Consider the following 16,354-nt stretch of genomic DNA (forward strand, 5'->3'; position numbering starts at 1 on the left):
TCACCAGAAGCGCCGCATACCGCCGGAGCTTCCACCTCCCTAACAGCCAGACGCGCATGCCTATGAGGGGCCGGTTTCCTCGTACGGGACCGGCCCCTATCGCTTACCTGGCTCGGACGTTTCTTCTTCGGCGACGAGCACGCCATCACCGCAGCGACCACGCCAGCAGAAGCCTGGCGCTGGGGGCGCGCCGGCCCACCTCCTACCAATAAATCTATGCGACCTGCCTCAGCTAGCAGGCCCATCGCTTCAATCACTCGAGAATCCTCCATTGCAACAAATTGAAAAGACAAGAAGCCTAAGAAAGCTGTCTCACAAGAACCAAATAAGCCCCAGACAAAAAACGCTAACAGCCCTCCTAGCCACCAGGTCACCAAAACTAAAATGGTGGCTAGGGGGCGGGAACAAGGAAATGTATAATTGGGCTGGCCAGTCCTACTAGGCCAGCCCAATACCAGAACATTCTGGCAACTTCCAGCAGAAACCCTCGCAGCCCTCCCAAACTGCCCGGGGGAGGAGACCTCCCTTCGGTCAGCTCCCTCCCCCAAGCCCCCCATGGGGAAATAAATAATCGCTCCCGAAAATCTATGATGGAAAATCGAAGTTTCACCCCTTCCTCTCTTTAAAGTCCACGAATTCTTAATAGTAACTGTTTGCTTCCACGGTATAGTTTTAGAAAGAGTGTCACCGCCGCCTAGTGACTCACGAGGGCAGATGCACACGGCTCTCACTTGCGATTGTGGTTTGAGCGGGGGAAGTCTCGCGAGACGCTAGTTAGTGGCTGTCAGTAGACTGCTCATTTTAGTGGTCGCGGACCGCTGTGTCACGGCTGTAGTTAGTGTGAACTGTTTTAACAGTAGCCTCGTTTAAGGTGAGTAGCGAACGCCTCAAACACTTTTTCAGGCTTTCGGTTTGGTGGGACTATTCTTCGCAGAATCGCACCTTGTAGTCGTGTACGACAAGCAGCGCAAACCCGCAGCGCCGCTTCTTCGCTTGGGCTTCGCGGAACTCGGCAGGTGTGGCTTTTTTATTTTATCCCGTGTTTACATATGCATTTAATGTTAAATGTTACTGGGAAGTTTTATATTTTTTTTAACCAATCTACTCTGTACTTTGCACCCGTCAGCTCGCCCATATTTGGAGTTTGTCACTATTCCCTCAACCTCCAAACATGCAAAATGTCTCTAATAGATTTCATTCGAGAAACAACTCTCGCCCACAACGTGTTTATTCATTTCCTATGCTATCACGCCCCAAAACTAGTCCATGCTATGTTACGTGTATTTCAATACCACTCCCTTGTACACTTAAGTTTTGAGAAGTGGTAGCATTGAGGAGCGACGTGATGTGCGTGGGACGCTCAGCGTACACTGTGTAATCCGGGAGAGCTCCTTTGTGTGCCCTAATGCTGAACAAATGTTTGTTTATTGTGTTGTAGGGAGATACCGCCATGTCCTCGTTAGCTGTTGAGCCGCAGCAGGTGAGTCCACTGGCCTGGTAATTTATCCATTTGTTCTGCGGATTATTTGATTCTCCGTTGACTTGAAGTGTTTCTTCCTCACAGAATGTGGTGTCCCGGGTGGTCAGCCTGCCCCTGGTCAGCTCCGCCTACGGCATGGTGTCGTCTGCGTATGCCAACACCAAGGAGAACCACCCCTACCTCAGGTCGGTCTGTGAGGTGGCAGAGAAGGGAGTCCTGACTATCACCGCCGTAGCCTTCACCACGGCCAAGCCAATCCTCCAGAAGATGGAGCCTCAAAGTAAGTCTGACAGTAAAATTAATACTTATGAGTGCCACGCGACCCTTGTCCTTAGTAATCATGTCCTAAGTAATCATGTCCTACTCAAGCCCTACAGTTAATCCGTTCTTAATGTGTTTCCTTTACTCTCTAGAACACCTATTCTGCCGTATAAGCGTTTTTAAACTACGTAATACATTACTATATCTTGTAATGGCACACTCGGCCCACTTACGGCTGCGCCCCCACTCCCGGCAGCGAAACTAAAATAAGAAGGCATGTGCTGACGGGAAAGCCATATCTTTTGACAGGCCTCTGATCCGACACGCTTTCCTTTTCCTATGAGCTCAAATCTTGCATATAATACAGTCTGTAACATTTCATCCACTTTCAAGCTGCGGCTCGACGTCCCCCCTTGCCTAGTTTACTCATGAGTTATTTGGAAATTGGCAGCAGTGCACTATTTATGTTGGCACACACCCGCCATTGCAGCATTTCGGTTCTGTTGTACTTTAAACTCCGAAAAATCTTTTCTTTCTGCCAGGCCATTTTACTTATATTTTTCTAGCTGTTTGCTCTCTGGATTTGTATGATGATTAGGAGCAACAGATTTGCTTTTATGCAAGTTTAAAAAGCAATGGTTCTGTTTTTTGTCATACTGTTATATTATGCTGTACTATTTTTTTTTTAAAACAAAATAAAACTTTATTAAACTGAAAAAAAAGCAAAAGTATGTCCATTTTCCATTCAACACATTTTTCCATATAGTGAACAATAGATATTTGATATCAGTGTTTTAACGTTCGCTAATCTTATATGTAATTAAATGCCCTTTGATATCTGCACGTGTTTCTAACTTTTACTATATCACCACCACCTCCAAAGGTTTAGACACTCTTTAAGTGCTTTAACGATTAAATTCATTTTTTGGCCGTTTCCTCAACATTTACCACTTGGCCTGAACCCTCCTCTCCTCTGCCACTTCGCCCATATTCTTGCTCCCTTCCCCCCATGTTCCACCTTCCTCCTGTATCATCTGTGTGTACATTATTGTATTTGCTGTGAAGCGCTCTGATGCCCTTGGGTCTAGCAAGCGCTATACAAAACGCCTAAATTAAATATATTGTGTGATGATGGAGGCAGTTGCAGCCTATATTACCTGGTTTTTATGAGGCTACTGAGCAGTTTCTATTGAGCGTTTTTGACATAAATCCCTGTCCTCTTTTTCTCGTGTGGAAATAGGGGTTGAAGAAATGGGAGAATTGAAAAATGAGGGCCATGGCTAGAGAAGTTGTAAACTGTCTAATACACCTTTGAGGTTCTGTATGGGATTAGTGGGGTTTGCAATGAAGTAGACTCTTTATTCAGCTATTACCCGCACTTCCCCATACTGAATAACCACATTTAATTTTGCCAACCAGCAAAAAAAAAGGCTGTATGTATGTGTGTGTATATGTGTGTGTGTGTGTGTGTGTGTGTGTGTGTATATATATGTGTGTGTGTGTGTATATATGTGTGTGTGTGTGTGTATATATGTGTGTGTGTGTGTGTGTATATATGTGTGTGTGTGTGTGTGTATATGTGTGTGTGTGTGTATATATGTGTATATGTGTGTGTATATATGTGTGTGTATATGTGTGTGTGTGTATATGTATGTGTGTGTGTATATATGTGTGTGTGTGTGTGTATATATATGTATGTGTGAGTGTGTGTGTGTGTGTATATATATATATATATATATATATATATATATATATATTCCATTTGCAATTGCTCGCAATTTGAACGCCACACACAACGTATTGCTTTCACACTTTTATTCAAAAGACAACAGCAGGCGGAGAACGAGTCTTTCAGTGAAAGCATGCGCCAACTTACACCATGCACGTTTCAAGATCTTTCTCTGGCTTGGCGTCTCGGGGGAAGGAAGAGCGGACACAGTTCTCAAAGGTGTTTATATTGCGGATCTAGCCTCAGTGGGTATAACTAAGTTGTAGCGGCATCTACTTTAGAAGCATAGACTTACCTGGACTACAAGAACCAGCATCCTTAGTTAAGACACACCCACTGAGGCAAGATCCGCAATATAAACACCTGCGAGAACTGTATCCGCTCTTCCTTCCCCCGAGACGCCAAGCCAGTGAAAAAGACTCGTCTCGAAACACGTATGGCGTAAGTTAGCGCATGCTTTCACTGAAAGACTTGTACTCCGCCTGCTGTTGTCTTCCGAAGAAAAGTGTGAAAGCAATACGTTGTGTGTGGCGTCTTCAAATTGCGAGCAATTGCAAATGGCGTGTGTGTGTGTGTGTGTGTGTGTATGTATGTATATATATATATATCATGAAAAATCTACTCACAAGTGGGAGTAAAATGTTATCGAGCTATTTTTAGCACCTACTAGTCCCATCTGGCAAGTATACTTAGGCTCTAAAAGAACAGGTGTTCTGTTTATTCAGAAGGTGAATGAGCAATAAAGATGGCATTAAATCTTGTTTTTATCTTGACACATTTGTTGTCTGTTCAAGGAAAGAGGTCAAATGACAGTTGGTCTTTTTACTAATTGCTGCTTGAATGTATTTTCTCTCTTACTAGTTAGAGAAAAATAACTGACTTTTTCAGACAGCTCACTTGGCCTCTAACACATAACATTTAAGTAGCCTATAAATTAATATTACAAATATTTCAAAATCTACCCGAAATTACAAAAGCAATTTTTGTTGTAATTGAAAAGTGTGATACAAAGTGTTAAATAGGTACAAAACAAACCAGGACACTTTATTTGGTGATGTGAAAATGACACCTATTTGCAGAAACTTTATTTACTATATAGTATACAAACTATGTTTGTATACTATAGTTTTTTCAGTTAAAATGCATGTCAGTGGGAAAGTTTATGCCCATTTCAATCTGCTGATTACAAACGACAGTGTGCTAGCACTTCATGCTTTAGTTATGTATTTAGTAAAAGTTAGTATTTAAACGTTATTTGTGAAACATTCCTGCCCCGCCCTGATGAAAATGCTGTTAATGAACTAAGAGGCAAGTCAGGGGTCATGTTTGTCCCATATGTGGCAGATTTGTATTATATATATATATATATATATATATATATATAGTCTATTAAATCAAACAAGAGGTTTGTTTTGTACAGCAGACATGCTGAACTAACACATTTGAAGGTGCTATCCTATGTGATAATGAAGAAAATGGTAAATGGGGGGACGCAGACGCTGCAAGGGGGCACACCGGACCCACCACCAAGGCTGCCATACCTGCTGCACCGGTCAGCCGATCATGGGGCCCTGACACTGTTGGTCTCCCCTGCCACCGACGCCACCATCACTGCACCGAAGCAGAGGGGGGAGACTACAGCTCCCAGGCTGCTTTGCGGCCGCACCGCCCACTTTCGCCCCGTAGCGCGCCCGGAGGCGCTTAAAGATCTTCAGCTCCCTCCGCGGGCGGGCGCCGGGCTAAGCCTGCGACAAGGGCGGGACCATCTGTTGCCATCAGGGGCCAGAAGAGGCCAGGCCGGGCAACCCCCCTGATATTCTACAATGGGTAAGAGAAGGCAGTTATGTCGTGGGGAGGATGAAGGGGGGGAAAAAGCAGAGTACCCAAGGAAGTCAGATTCGATAATTTCGTATTTACCATCAGCGGTTGGGGTCTTGACTAAAGACATTGCGATTGTGGAGAAAGAGCTGTGTTTGGGCGATGTTTAAATTGATCCGGCATTAACTTTAGACCAAAGTCTGGTCATACCCTTGGAGCCGAATATTGTGATCACAAAACCAGCCATTGCAGTTGAATCGCAGCAAACTGTAATGTCACCCCCATTGGAATCACAGAGCCACCATAAGGACATTACATATTGTCTTCATCCACAGAAGGTGCTCAGAAAGAGAGAACAAGTCACTCAAAAAATTGGCCAGGAGGAAAATAGCCAGGGTTGAGGCCCCTCCAATGGACCAAGGCCTTAGGCACCAAATTGGAAACATTGTAGACGACTTGTTTACCTCACGATTGGAACCTGTGCTTGTGAATATGGCCAAAGACATTGTGGACACATTTAACTCCTGCGTAGCCGGGTTACTGTCTAAATGTGAGAAAATTGACTTGCTCCTTAAGCAGCACATAGGGGATAAGGAGTGTCCCAGCCAATCTCAAGCTCAGACTATAATTAGGCCTATGGTTGATCATGTGATTTTGGGCCAGAAAGCCAGTATGGCCGGAAATGTGACTAGGGATGAGAGCAATGTCTGGCAGGCACCTAAGAGGGGTGGGCCGGCAAGTCTCATCCCCGGAGCAAGTATCAGGTGTAATCAGGCACAAGGGAGTACCAGGCAGAGCCCACAACATGGCAGATTTCTAGAGCTGCCCCTTTGGTGGCTGTGTTCACTGGGGTTCCTCCGTTAAGAGGGGGTACTAAGAAATCAACTTGTGTATCTAGCTAGGCAGTGGTGCCTACAGTTTAGTACTAGAGGAAATGATATTACACGCTCTGTCATCATGGCAAGGAGGGTCAGCTGGGTGGGGCGTTGTCCAAAAATTATCCTAGGGGACTGTGTGGTGGTGAATTTTATTAACCGGGCTAGTGCAGAGAGAGTATTATGGGATACCTCAGACTTGGATAATCAGGGCATTAGACCATTACCCCTCGGGTTTTTCTATCCCCCAGTTAGGCCACATAGTTATCCCCCAGTTAGGCCACATAGTTACTACCAGCGAGCAAAGTGGGAACAATCTTACCCTACTAACAAGTACACGCTACCACAACGGGATATGGAAAACTCCCAGTTAAGACTTGCACAGGGGTTGTCGGGGAGGGTGGTAAAGGCACCCACAACCATAACACCAGCTTCCCCGTCCGGCTGCCAATCTAGGGGGTAGATAAGTCTCTCTAACCGTTTTCCCCCTCTGTCCCAGATGGAGTCCAATGACTGACTACCTGTGGGTTCCTTAAGACCAGGGATGGTGGTAGGAGCTACGAGCGAGAGAACTTCTTGTAAACTCTTGAGTTGGAATGTGGCAGGCATTAGATCAAAAAGCACAGACCCCATTTGGCTAAAGTTTGTAAGGCAGTTTGACATTCTTGCCTTTCAGGAAACTTGGGAGGTTGCGTCCAGTTTTATATTGGATGGTTACCTTAATTTTGCTATTCCAGCTGTCCCAGGAACGGCAGGGAGACCAAAGGGGGGTTTTCTTCTCCTTATCTCAAACCTTTCTGGCACTTTTAAAAAAACTTGATGCGGTCTCTGCTACTTTTCTTATAATCAAATGGACTGCCCCGATCAGCAGAAATATCTGTTAATTAACCTATATAACTCCAAGGAAGGCTCACACGAGATGGAGCACTTTAGCACCTTGGACCAATTTTTGTCAGTCTTTATGTTAAATCAGATTTGTATACCAGAAGTGTTACTTCTTGGAGATTTTAACATACACCCATGTCCTTGGGACTGTTACGGAGAGGTTCAGGAGTGGATATTGAATGGTGAGGTTCCTCATTTTGAGCGTAGCAAACAGGGTGAAGCCCTTGAGGAAGCCCTTTCCAATATGAATTTATTCGAACCAGGTAGGGAGGAGGGACTGGAAAGGGCCCCCACTTTTATAGGTCGTGGAGCAAATTCAGTGATTGATTATATTTTTGTATCCCTGTTAGTTCTGGCTAAGACTTTGGGTTATAGAGTGGTGATGTCAACTTTTAGTGACTGTAACCCAGTCTTGTTTGAAATCGAGTCGGGGGTTTGTTTGTCATTAATGAAGGGGGGTGGGCGCCAAGGGTTTTATCTACAAAAGATCAAGGCAGACGTATTAAATGGGATATTGTGGTGCCGGAAGCTTTCTTTGAAGATCTTGCTTTTAAAGCTGAGGCTAACCTTGCTATCTGCCTGGATGGATCTACTTCAGCCACTGAAACTATAATAGCGTATGAAGCAGTATGTAAGCAGATAGCTAAGAAACTGCAGGTAGATAATAGAGTACGCACAAGGAAGACCCATAAATGGTTTGATAACTCTTGTTCTAAGGCCCATGGGGCTCTTTTAAAAGCTCTTAAGAAAATTCCAAGGGACAGGGGTTTAGTCGCTTCCCTCCGCAAGGAGTATAAAGTGGCCATTAGCACGCGCAAACGCAAAATCAAAGAGGAGGCGTGGGATACCCTTCAATCTATTGATGTACTAAGGGATAGTAGGAAGATCTGGCCCACAATAAATCAGTCGTTTTTTACCGATAATGATAACTTGGATACGGACTGCGTAATCCCCGATGACACTTGGCTCCAACATTTTAAGAACATCTATGACAATAAGGAGCATTTGGAGTCATTGTCCCGGAGTTTTGTTACCACTAGGCTCACTGGTCCTGTTAATATTTGAAGTAGCCGATGTAGAAAGGGCAATTAGAGACACATCCAAACATAAGGCGCCAGGCCCCGACGGGGTACCTGCCGACCTTTATATTATGTATCCTAATTTCTGGGCAAAAATTTTGACAAACGTGTTTAACGCGTCCTCCTCAGTAGGTTTTCCACCCTCGTGGTCCACCTCGGTCATAGTCCCTATTTTTAACAAGCATTTACAATGCAATGGTTTTGCCTTTTGTTAAAGTTAGAGCTATTGGCATTGCTCTTGACATTATTTTTATTTATGTGTTTTTTTTAAAACCTAAATAAATGGCATTGTCATTTACAATGCCAATAGCTTAATCGCTCGCAAATGCATGACCTCTTGCATTTTATACCCACACAGAGCCACACACGCAAAGCCACCCACACACACATAGTCACAGTCTGCACTCTGCACTCTGCACTCTGCACTCTGCACTCTGCACTCTGCACTCTGCACTCTGCACTCTGCACTCTGCACTCTGCACTCTGCACTCTGCACTCTGCACTCTGCACTCTCAATCTGCACTCTGAACGGGACGGCCCCAGCAAACACGGGACGCCTGCTCACCCTGATTATACACCATACCAGGCCCCGTTTCTGAGCACCTTGGTGGCAATTGACCAGTTGTGATATTTATGGTACGCACTCCTGGATGAAGATCAAGGTATAGATGTCTTAGTAGGAGGCACTGCTGCTTAGGGCGGCGATAATTTGACTATCACTATGCCAAGAGCCAGGACGTCACTTACAGAGCATGGCTTCCACTCGCCTCCCTTGATTTAAAGATGCGTATGAGTGCCTGTAGTCTGGGTACCACTTGCGCAACGCCCCATGCTCAGTGAAGGTCACCGTGTGCGGATGTCAAACGTCTGCCATTCAGTAGAGAGAGGCAGATATTTTCCCGCAGACGTGCTTGCGCTCAGGAAAGGGAGTATATGTGTGTGGCACCGACAGTAACCTGGAAGTGAGGGCAGATGAAACCCCCATCCCCGCCGCTCTTCCAGGGGCTCCCAGAGGAGGTGCAGGCTGCGTGATTAATAATATTTTAGCGTGGCTGTCCTCTCGGGTTGGGTTTTTTGACGCACAAGCTGTTAAATCACTCTGGAGGTGGAAGGCCCTGACATGTCTCCGGTTACGAAAACAAGCCCCGAAAATGAATGAAATTATTTCTGTGCGAGGGAAGAGCTTACGCACTGTCCACAGAGGTCACACCGCAGAATTGGGTGGGAATTAAGCGTCCCCAGATGTGCCTCGTGCTCCTCTTCGTGCCGGAGTTCAGCATAGCTGGAATATTTGGTGTCTTCTGCTGCAGCAACAGCTCTGAAGAGCCAGCAACAATTTGCAGTCTGCCCTGGCTGGATGGACTGGCCCCTGGGATAGGGTGGGGACCACATTAAGGTTAACGGGCAGTCATAGGAAGTGACTGTAAGAACCTACTAAATCCATGTTTTAGGGAACTGTGTTTTTCCATCCAGAATACATCTTCGAGCTCCCCATGATTTCATAAAAATCCATGTGATTACATGTGATAGCCTGACGGGGTGTCTGAAATCTATACTGTGGAATTAAACACACCATTACGCAGCTTGTAAACTGTGCCAACACGTCGCCAGTAGTTCATTATAAATCAGATTCGAGGCCAGCTTTAAAGTGTTGAATGTGCGGTAATACGCAGGTGGAATCCTGCTTTCCTGTACTGAACCCCAGCTGTGGAGTAAATAAACACCCACTCTTAATTTCTGCTTTATTCTATGTGGGAGACTATAATCACCTTATAAAGGCTTGCACAATATTTTCAGCAGGCGTGAGATGACGTAATAAGAAGGTAATGTAGCAGAGTTGCTCCGTTTGCCAAAGAGATCGGTGCTGTTGTGTTTACACATACTGTGGCACTTTTCCAACAAGATTTTCAGGGCTGTCGGAGCTCGGAAACACGAGAGGGACGGGGGGAGGGGGGCGGGAGAGGACACGGACGGCGGGAGACACCGGAGTAGGAAGGCGGGTGCCGGCAATGGCGGAACACATTCGGGGGCGTTCCCGGCTTTTGGCTGACGTCGCGTGAAGTAGCCAAAAGCCAAAAATTCACGGGAACGCCCCCGAATCTGGTCCGGCATTGACGGACAGGCCCGTCTTCCAATGGCTAGCCTCCATTTATGGAGCTAGCCAATGAAAGACGGATGCCGTTCCTGTCTCCCGTATACAACTCAAGAGGTTTTCGCCTGCGCGAAAAAGATGCGCAGAAGCGCATCTTTTCGCCAGGCAAAACCTAAAAAGGAGTTAGTGCGTCTGAACAACGCTGAAAACGAAGTAGTACAGTGAGCAGAGACTGCAGTGTGGCAGTCTGTTCAGAATAAATGTTATCATGAACGTGCGGTACGCTAAGTAGTGTAAAAGTATATTTTTAGTAGGCAGCATTATCAACTTTTAGATTATACCTCATTCCAGGATAGGCAGCGAGAGCAGCAATTCCGTGGCCTGCCTCAGTTTACGTTCGACTTTGACTTCTGGCCCGACTTTCTAACTGGTGTAGTTTCAGGTGCGAGTCGTGGCGCAAGTTAATTATTTGGTATGCTATCAAAGATGCGAGATACCAAAATATCTCTCAAGGGAAAATAATACACTTCAACATTATTGTACACATTATGTAACGTGTAGGCACGCGTGGCAACATTATTTAGTATGCGAAAAAACAAACAAATGCGCCCGGCATTGTTGCTAATTAGGAGCAGGTCACTGGGAGACAGGGGGAGCCCCACAGCACCCGGGGAATAAATAGTAGCTTCTTCACGGGCAGTGCTGAAAGCCAGAGCGGGTCACTGGGTGAAAGGAGGAGCCCTACAGCCCCCGGGGAATAAATAGTAGCTTCTTCACGGGCAGTGCTAAAAGCCAGAGCGGGTCACTGGGTGAAAGGAGGAGCCCTACAGCCCCTGGGGAATTAATAGTAGCTTATTCACGGGCCGTACTGAAAGCCAGAGCGGGTCACTGGGTGAAAGGAGGAGCCCTACAGCCCCTGGGGAATAAATAGTAGCTTATTCACAGGCCGTGCTGAAAGCCAGAGCGGGTCACTGGGTGAAAGGAGCAGCCCCCGGGGAATTAATAGTAGCTTCAGGTGCGAGTCGTGGCGCAAGTTAATTATTTGGTATGCTATCAAAGATGCGAGATACCAAAATATCTCTCAAGGGAAAATAATACACTTCAACATTATTGTACACATTATGTAACGTGTAGGCACGCGCGGCAACATTATTTAGTATGCGAAAAAACAAACAAATGCGCCCGGCATTGTTGCTAATTAGGAGCAGGTCACTGGGAGACAGGGGGAGCCCCACAGCACCCGGGGAATAAATAGTAGCTTCTTCACGGGCAGTGCTGAAAGCCAGAGCGGGTCACTGGGTGAAAGGAGGAGCCCTACAGCCCCCGGGTAATAAATAGTAGCTTCTTCACGGGCAGTGCTAAAAGCCAGAGCGGGTCACTGGGTGAAAGGAGGAGCCCTACAGCCCCTGGGGAATTAATAGTAGCTTATTCACGGGCCGTACTGAAAGCCAGAGCGGGTCACTGGGTGAAAGGAGGAGCCCTACAGCCCCTGGGGAATAAATAGTAGCTTATTCACGGGCCGTGCTGAAAGCCAGAGCGGGTCACTGGGTGAAAGGAGCAGCCCCCGGGGAATTAATAGTAGCTCCTTCACGTGTAGGCACACACGGCAAAATCTTTAAAGGCGATCTTTAAAGGCACACACTGTGCTTTAAATAAAGATTTGTATGTGTAATCCCCATGTTTGCACCAGTGGTAACCTACAAAATAGAAAACATATGGTGGGGTTTGTGACTGCTACCGGGTGACGTGAGCATGCAACAGCACAGTGGGGACACACAAGGGTAGAGGTGTTTATCTTGAAGTCGTCGAATCCACGCAGACACCATGAAGGTAAGTTTTTCAAACCCAGAGATCGTCTGCAGGTGAATCTGCTTCAAAGAGATATAAGAGAGGCAAGATGTTTTTCCCAGGAAGAGTGCAGATTTTACGAGTTAGGTGAGCTGTGTGCAACGAGACGCGCAGCTGTCATTATTTCGCCTGCCAATAAAACAAGCTGCACTCCCATAAAAAACAAGTACAAGCGCGTGTCGCCTTCGATGGCAGCAGGGGGGAGGGGAGAAAGGAGGGGGCCGGCGCGATTCCCTCACGGGAGCGAGGGGCTGTCGACCCGATACTAACCTTGACATAGAAAAACAAGACTGTCCACTGGTTTATATCGTACATACTAGTACTAAGAAGAAACATGATGTACCAGACGGCACACTCAATGGTAATGTCACACATAAATAATCTGAAATTTGCCGGCTAGGAGTACATATGATCTGGCATTCAACTAAAAACGTTGGTGAACCTTCCTCTCTTACCCCTAACATCTTGTGACTTTTACCTGTCCCCCTCAGCAAACCGGCAGGTACAGAGTAGACGATGGTGAAAACAAGTAGTGAGCCAGAGAAAGCCACCAGTCGCATCGCGCACACGTGCACTCCTTACGAAAGGCGTCAACACTGCAGAGAAGTAATTGGGCTGCACCTGCGTAGTAATTAAACACCAGCCTCGTACCGCAGGTGCTCGTACTTCTGTCCTGCACAGATAACACACGACACTGCTCCGGTACAGACCTTGTAGAAGGTAGAGGGGAGCGCACGTGCGAATGTTAACCGGGTGAGCGCTGTAACCTTTGTACCGTTGGTTGTCTTTGACCACTGCGGACGGGTGATGCCATAATCCTCCAAAGTCTTCACAGAACTCACGCCCCCTCACCGGAGCAGGAAGGCGGGTGCCGGCAATGCCGGAACAGATTCGGGGGCGTTCCCGGCGTCGCGTGACGTCGGCAAAAGCCAAAGAATCTCGGGAACGCCCCCGAGTCTCCTCCGGCATTGACGGACAGGCCCCTCGTCCAATGGCTAGGCTCCATTTATGGAGCCAGCCAATGAATGACGAGGGCCGACCCAAACCCACACTACAGTTCTCATTAGGTTTTCGCCTGCGCGAAAAAGATGCGCAGAGCGCATCTTTTCGCCAGGCAAAACCTAAAAAGGGGAATAGAGGGGACCCCGCTTTCTACAGGCCTATCTCCCTGTTGGATTCTGCTGTAAAAATCATGGGCAGAGTGATTCTACAGAAACTGGGAGATTGGCTTTCTGGCAGGGGGGTGCTCTCTAACCTCCAATACGGTTTTAGAGAATACAGAAGTACCATGGACCAATGTCTAAATTTGTACCTCCTTCTAGGTAAATGTACAATAGCAAAGGATGGTCTTTTATACTTGGGTTTTATGGACTTATCATCGGCATTCAATTTGGTCAATCGTTCGAAACTGTGGCGAATCCTGCGTGAAATGGGGATAGAGGCCCCTTTTGATTAATTTTCTTAGTGACCTCCATCAGGACCTCTGCCTCTGTGAGGGTCACGCAGGAAGGCCGGTGCACGGGTCAATTTAGTTCTAGGAGGGGGGTCTGCTGGATCATTTTGGCAGCTTCATGCAGTCCCTTGACCTTAAAGTGAACAGTAAAAAAATCTCATGTTTTGGTGGCGGGGCGAGAAGGAAGAATAGTAAGGTTAAAAGTTTTACTTGCATGGGTGCGGAAGTAACAAAGGTCCCGGTTTTTACTTACTTGGGAGTCCTCTTTGACGAGAAGGGCAACTGGGGTCCCCAGTTGAGACAGAAGTGCAATGTTGTTACTAGATCCTCATCGGCCCTTTTTTAGCTTTTCTAAGATGTTGGGAGCTAGGCCCGTGGAGGCTATGCTTAAGATATACAAATCCAAGTGCTTAGCGATTGCCTCTTATGGGGCCGCTATATGGGGATACGCTCCTGTGAGTAAACTACAAGTGGTAGAAAACAGGTTTCTTAGATCCCTGTTGTCGGTTCCCCAGTCATCTCCGACACTCCCCTTACATGCTGAATTAGGCCTGGGCTATATTTCAGATCATTTAAATATGGCCCCCTTGATTTGTTGGGCAAAGACGTGGCTTAATGAGGAGATCACCCTTAATCTTCGAATCCTTAAAGATTGTTTAGCCCTACATAAGGTAGATAGGATCCCATGGCTGGAATACGTTAGAGCAGCGTGTGCCAGACTGGGTCGACCTGAATTGTATACAGCCCCGGAGGTAATACAGAAAAAGGATTTAGGATGGATTAAAAAGAGTTTTCTGAATTTGTTGGAGCAGGAAAGGGAGGAGCAGGAGCTTAGAAAAGCAGGAGTAAGAAGAATTTACGTACTACAGACTTCTCTATCTATTGAACCCTATTTGAAGATTGTTACTAATCAGTTTCATCGTTTTTTGCTGGTTCGATTTAGATTCAATTTAATTCATTTTACTCTGGGCGTATTCCCCCAATGGGGGAAACCGGAAGACACTGCACCATGCTCATGTGACAGGTTCTCGACACAAGAGACTCCATCTTGTAATGTTTTGTGATAAATTTTCAAAAGCGCGTACATTTAAAAAAAAATCCTATTCTTTGCGAAGCTGGTTTCGTGCAAGTGAGGCCTGCCCTTTTGCATTTGCAAATGTTGAGTAGTGTGCGTGTCCTCTTTAGCGTAGCTAATTTCCTGGTGGCTGCGGCCCGGGTAAATAATAAGACTTATTTATATGTAACTGTACAGTAGGATTTATAAGGGGATTGTGGTTTTTTGAATATAAGAAATTTATTAATGCACTTTAAACCTAAGACACTCTGTGATGCACTTTAAATCATAAATGCGGTACCTCAACTTTTCTTGGGTATGGGAGGAAGGGTATTCTAAAACAAAGGTAGATTTAATGTTTGATCCTTATGTTTTAAATAGTGTATGTATATATGTGTGTGTGTGTGTGTGTGTATATATATATATATATATATATATATATATATATATATATTATGTTTACCTAATCGAATGCTTATTTATTGTTTTTAACTATTTTTTTGTACAGAGGATGTATGTACTGTTTTTCTTTTGTGATTTTAATTAATCGAAATAAAGATTGTTTGACTGACTGATAATGAAGAAAATGGCATCTCAATGAATTTAAATGATTTGCCAATGATCACAGAATTTGAAACCAGTTCATGGGTCAAGGGTATTACAAATAACTCAAGTAGATTATTTCAGTCCCCAGACCCGCAGGTCTAGTAACATTTTTGTGATTTTTTTTTTTCGAGGCCTGTTAATGGATATAATTCCTCCTATTCCCAGCAGTCTTGATGACCTAAGTCAATAATCCTATGTAAAATGATGAAAGATCTTTCATTTTATATTACATTTCATGAATTTTAAGGTATTATGGTCTTTGAAGTCAAAACATTTGCTACTATCACTGAGAAAACGAAGGGAGGGGAAGACAGGATTATGGTCCAATGGGGTGGGGGTGTGCTGGCTCCTGGTCATGTCTCAATAGACTAGTCCTGTGACCTAGTTTGGTCTTTTCGTTTACTCCCGGGAACTCATAAGAGTGTAATGGTGGTATGTTATGTATTATCAGTCTTGTGGGGCAAAAATGTAAAGTGTAAATAAATTGTCTTGTCACACTTTTCAATGATGTTATGAAGAGAAAAGTGATGCCACACAATTTGTGGACATCTTAGCAGATGCACTGACTGCATTCCAGAGAACATACCAAAGTTGAATCAGTGGTTAGTGTAGCAGCGGAAGTGCATATTTGCTTCTTTGAATAGGGTCTTTATCTATCATAGAAACTACAACTGTCTTTTGATGCCCAACCGCTTCTGAGTAGATCTGAAGATCCCCCACCCCTAAGTCATCTCCAATTGATTAACCAGGACCTGATGTTAACTTTAACTCTAGCGCTTAAAAGCTTTAAAGGTGTTTTTGAGCTGAATCTCGGGCCCAGAAAGTGCTAGACGGTTCTGATTTTCACTCTTTTATCTTAGTTCCATATGTAGATGGTTATTCTTATGTTAAAATGTTTTCATTTTTAAAGAAACATTGACTAGATATTAAACTTATTTACTGTTCTGTATTCTAAATGCCTATCCCTATACCATCTCCTTGAGTAAGCCTTGGATGCCGACCATGCCACCTTATAAAAGTCCAGTGCTAAATGAAGTATATTCGTTCATCCAGTTGGAGAACAACCATGTTGTGGTCCCAGAACACCAGTGGTAAACAGCTCTAGTTGTTAGAATTGAGGCTGACAAAACTCTTACTGCTCTGGGACCCCAAGTGGAGACCTCACAATGTTTCA

At 45.3% G+C, this 16,354-nt stretch overlaps 1 protein-coding gene across 2 annotated transcripts in view; it reads left to right on the plus strand.

Annotated features, from left to right (window-relative positions):
- Positions 1-446: 446 nt before the first annotated feature.
- The window catches only part of LOC147727379 (perilipin-2-like), a 123,120-nt gene continuing 107,212 nt past the window's right edge, over positions 447-16,354 (plus strand). Inside the window, exons 1-3 of one of the 2 annotated variants that reach the window (XM_086961460.1) lie at positions 447-871; positions 1,439-1,480; positions 1,565-1,760. In XM_086961460.1, coding sequence (XP_086817586.1) covers positions 1,451-1,480; positions 1,565-1,760 — 226 coding nt within the window. In that variant the 5' untranslated portion in view covers positions 447-871; positions 1,439-1,450. Of the gene's footprint in view, positions 1,017-1,438; positions 1,481-1,564; positions 1,761-16,354 lie in introns of both variants that reach the window. The other variant, XM_086961462.1, reaches the window with a different exon arrangement.

Source organism: Lissotriton vulgaris, chromosome 3_1, assembly GCF_964263255.1.
Source record: "Lissotriton vulgaris chromosome 3_1, aLisVul1.2, whole genome shotgun sequence".
In the NCBI taxonomy this organism is placed as follows: domain Eukaryota; kingdom Metazoa; phylum Chordata; class Amphibia; order Caudata; family Salamandridae; genus Lissotriton; species Lissotriton vulgaris.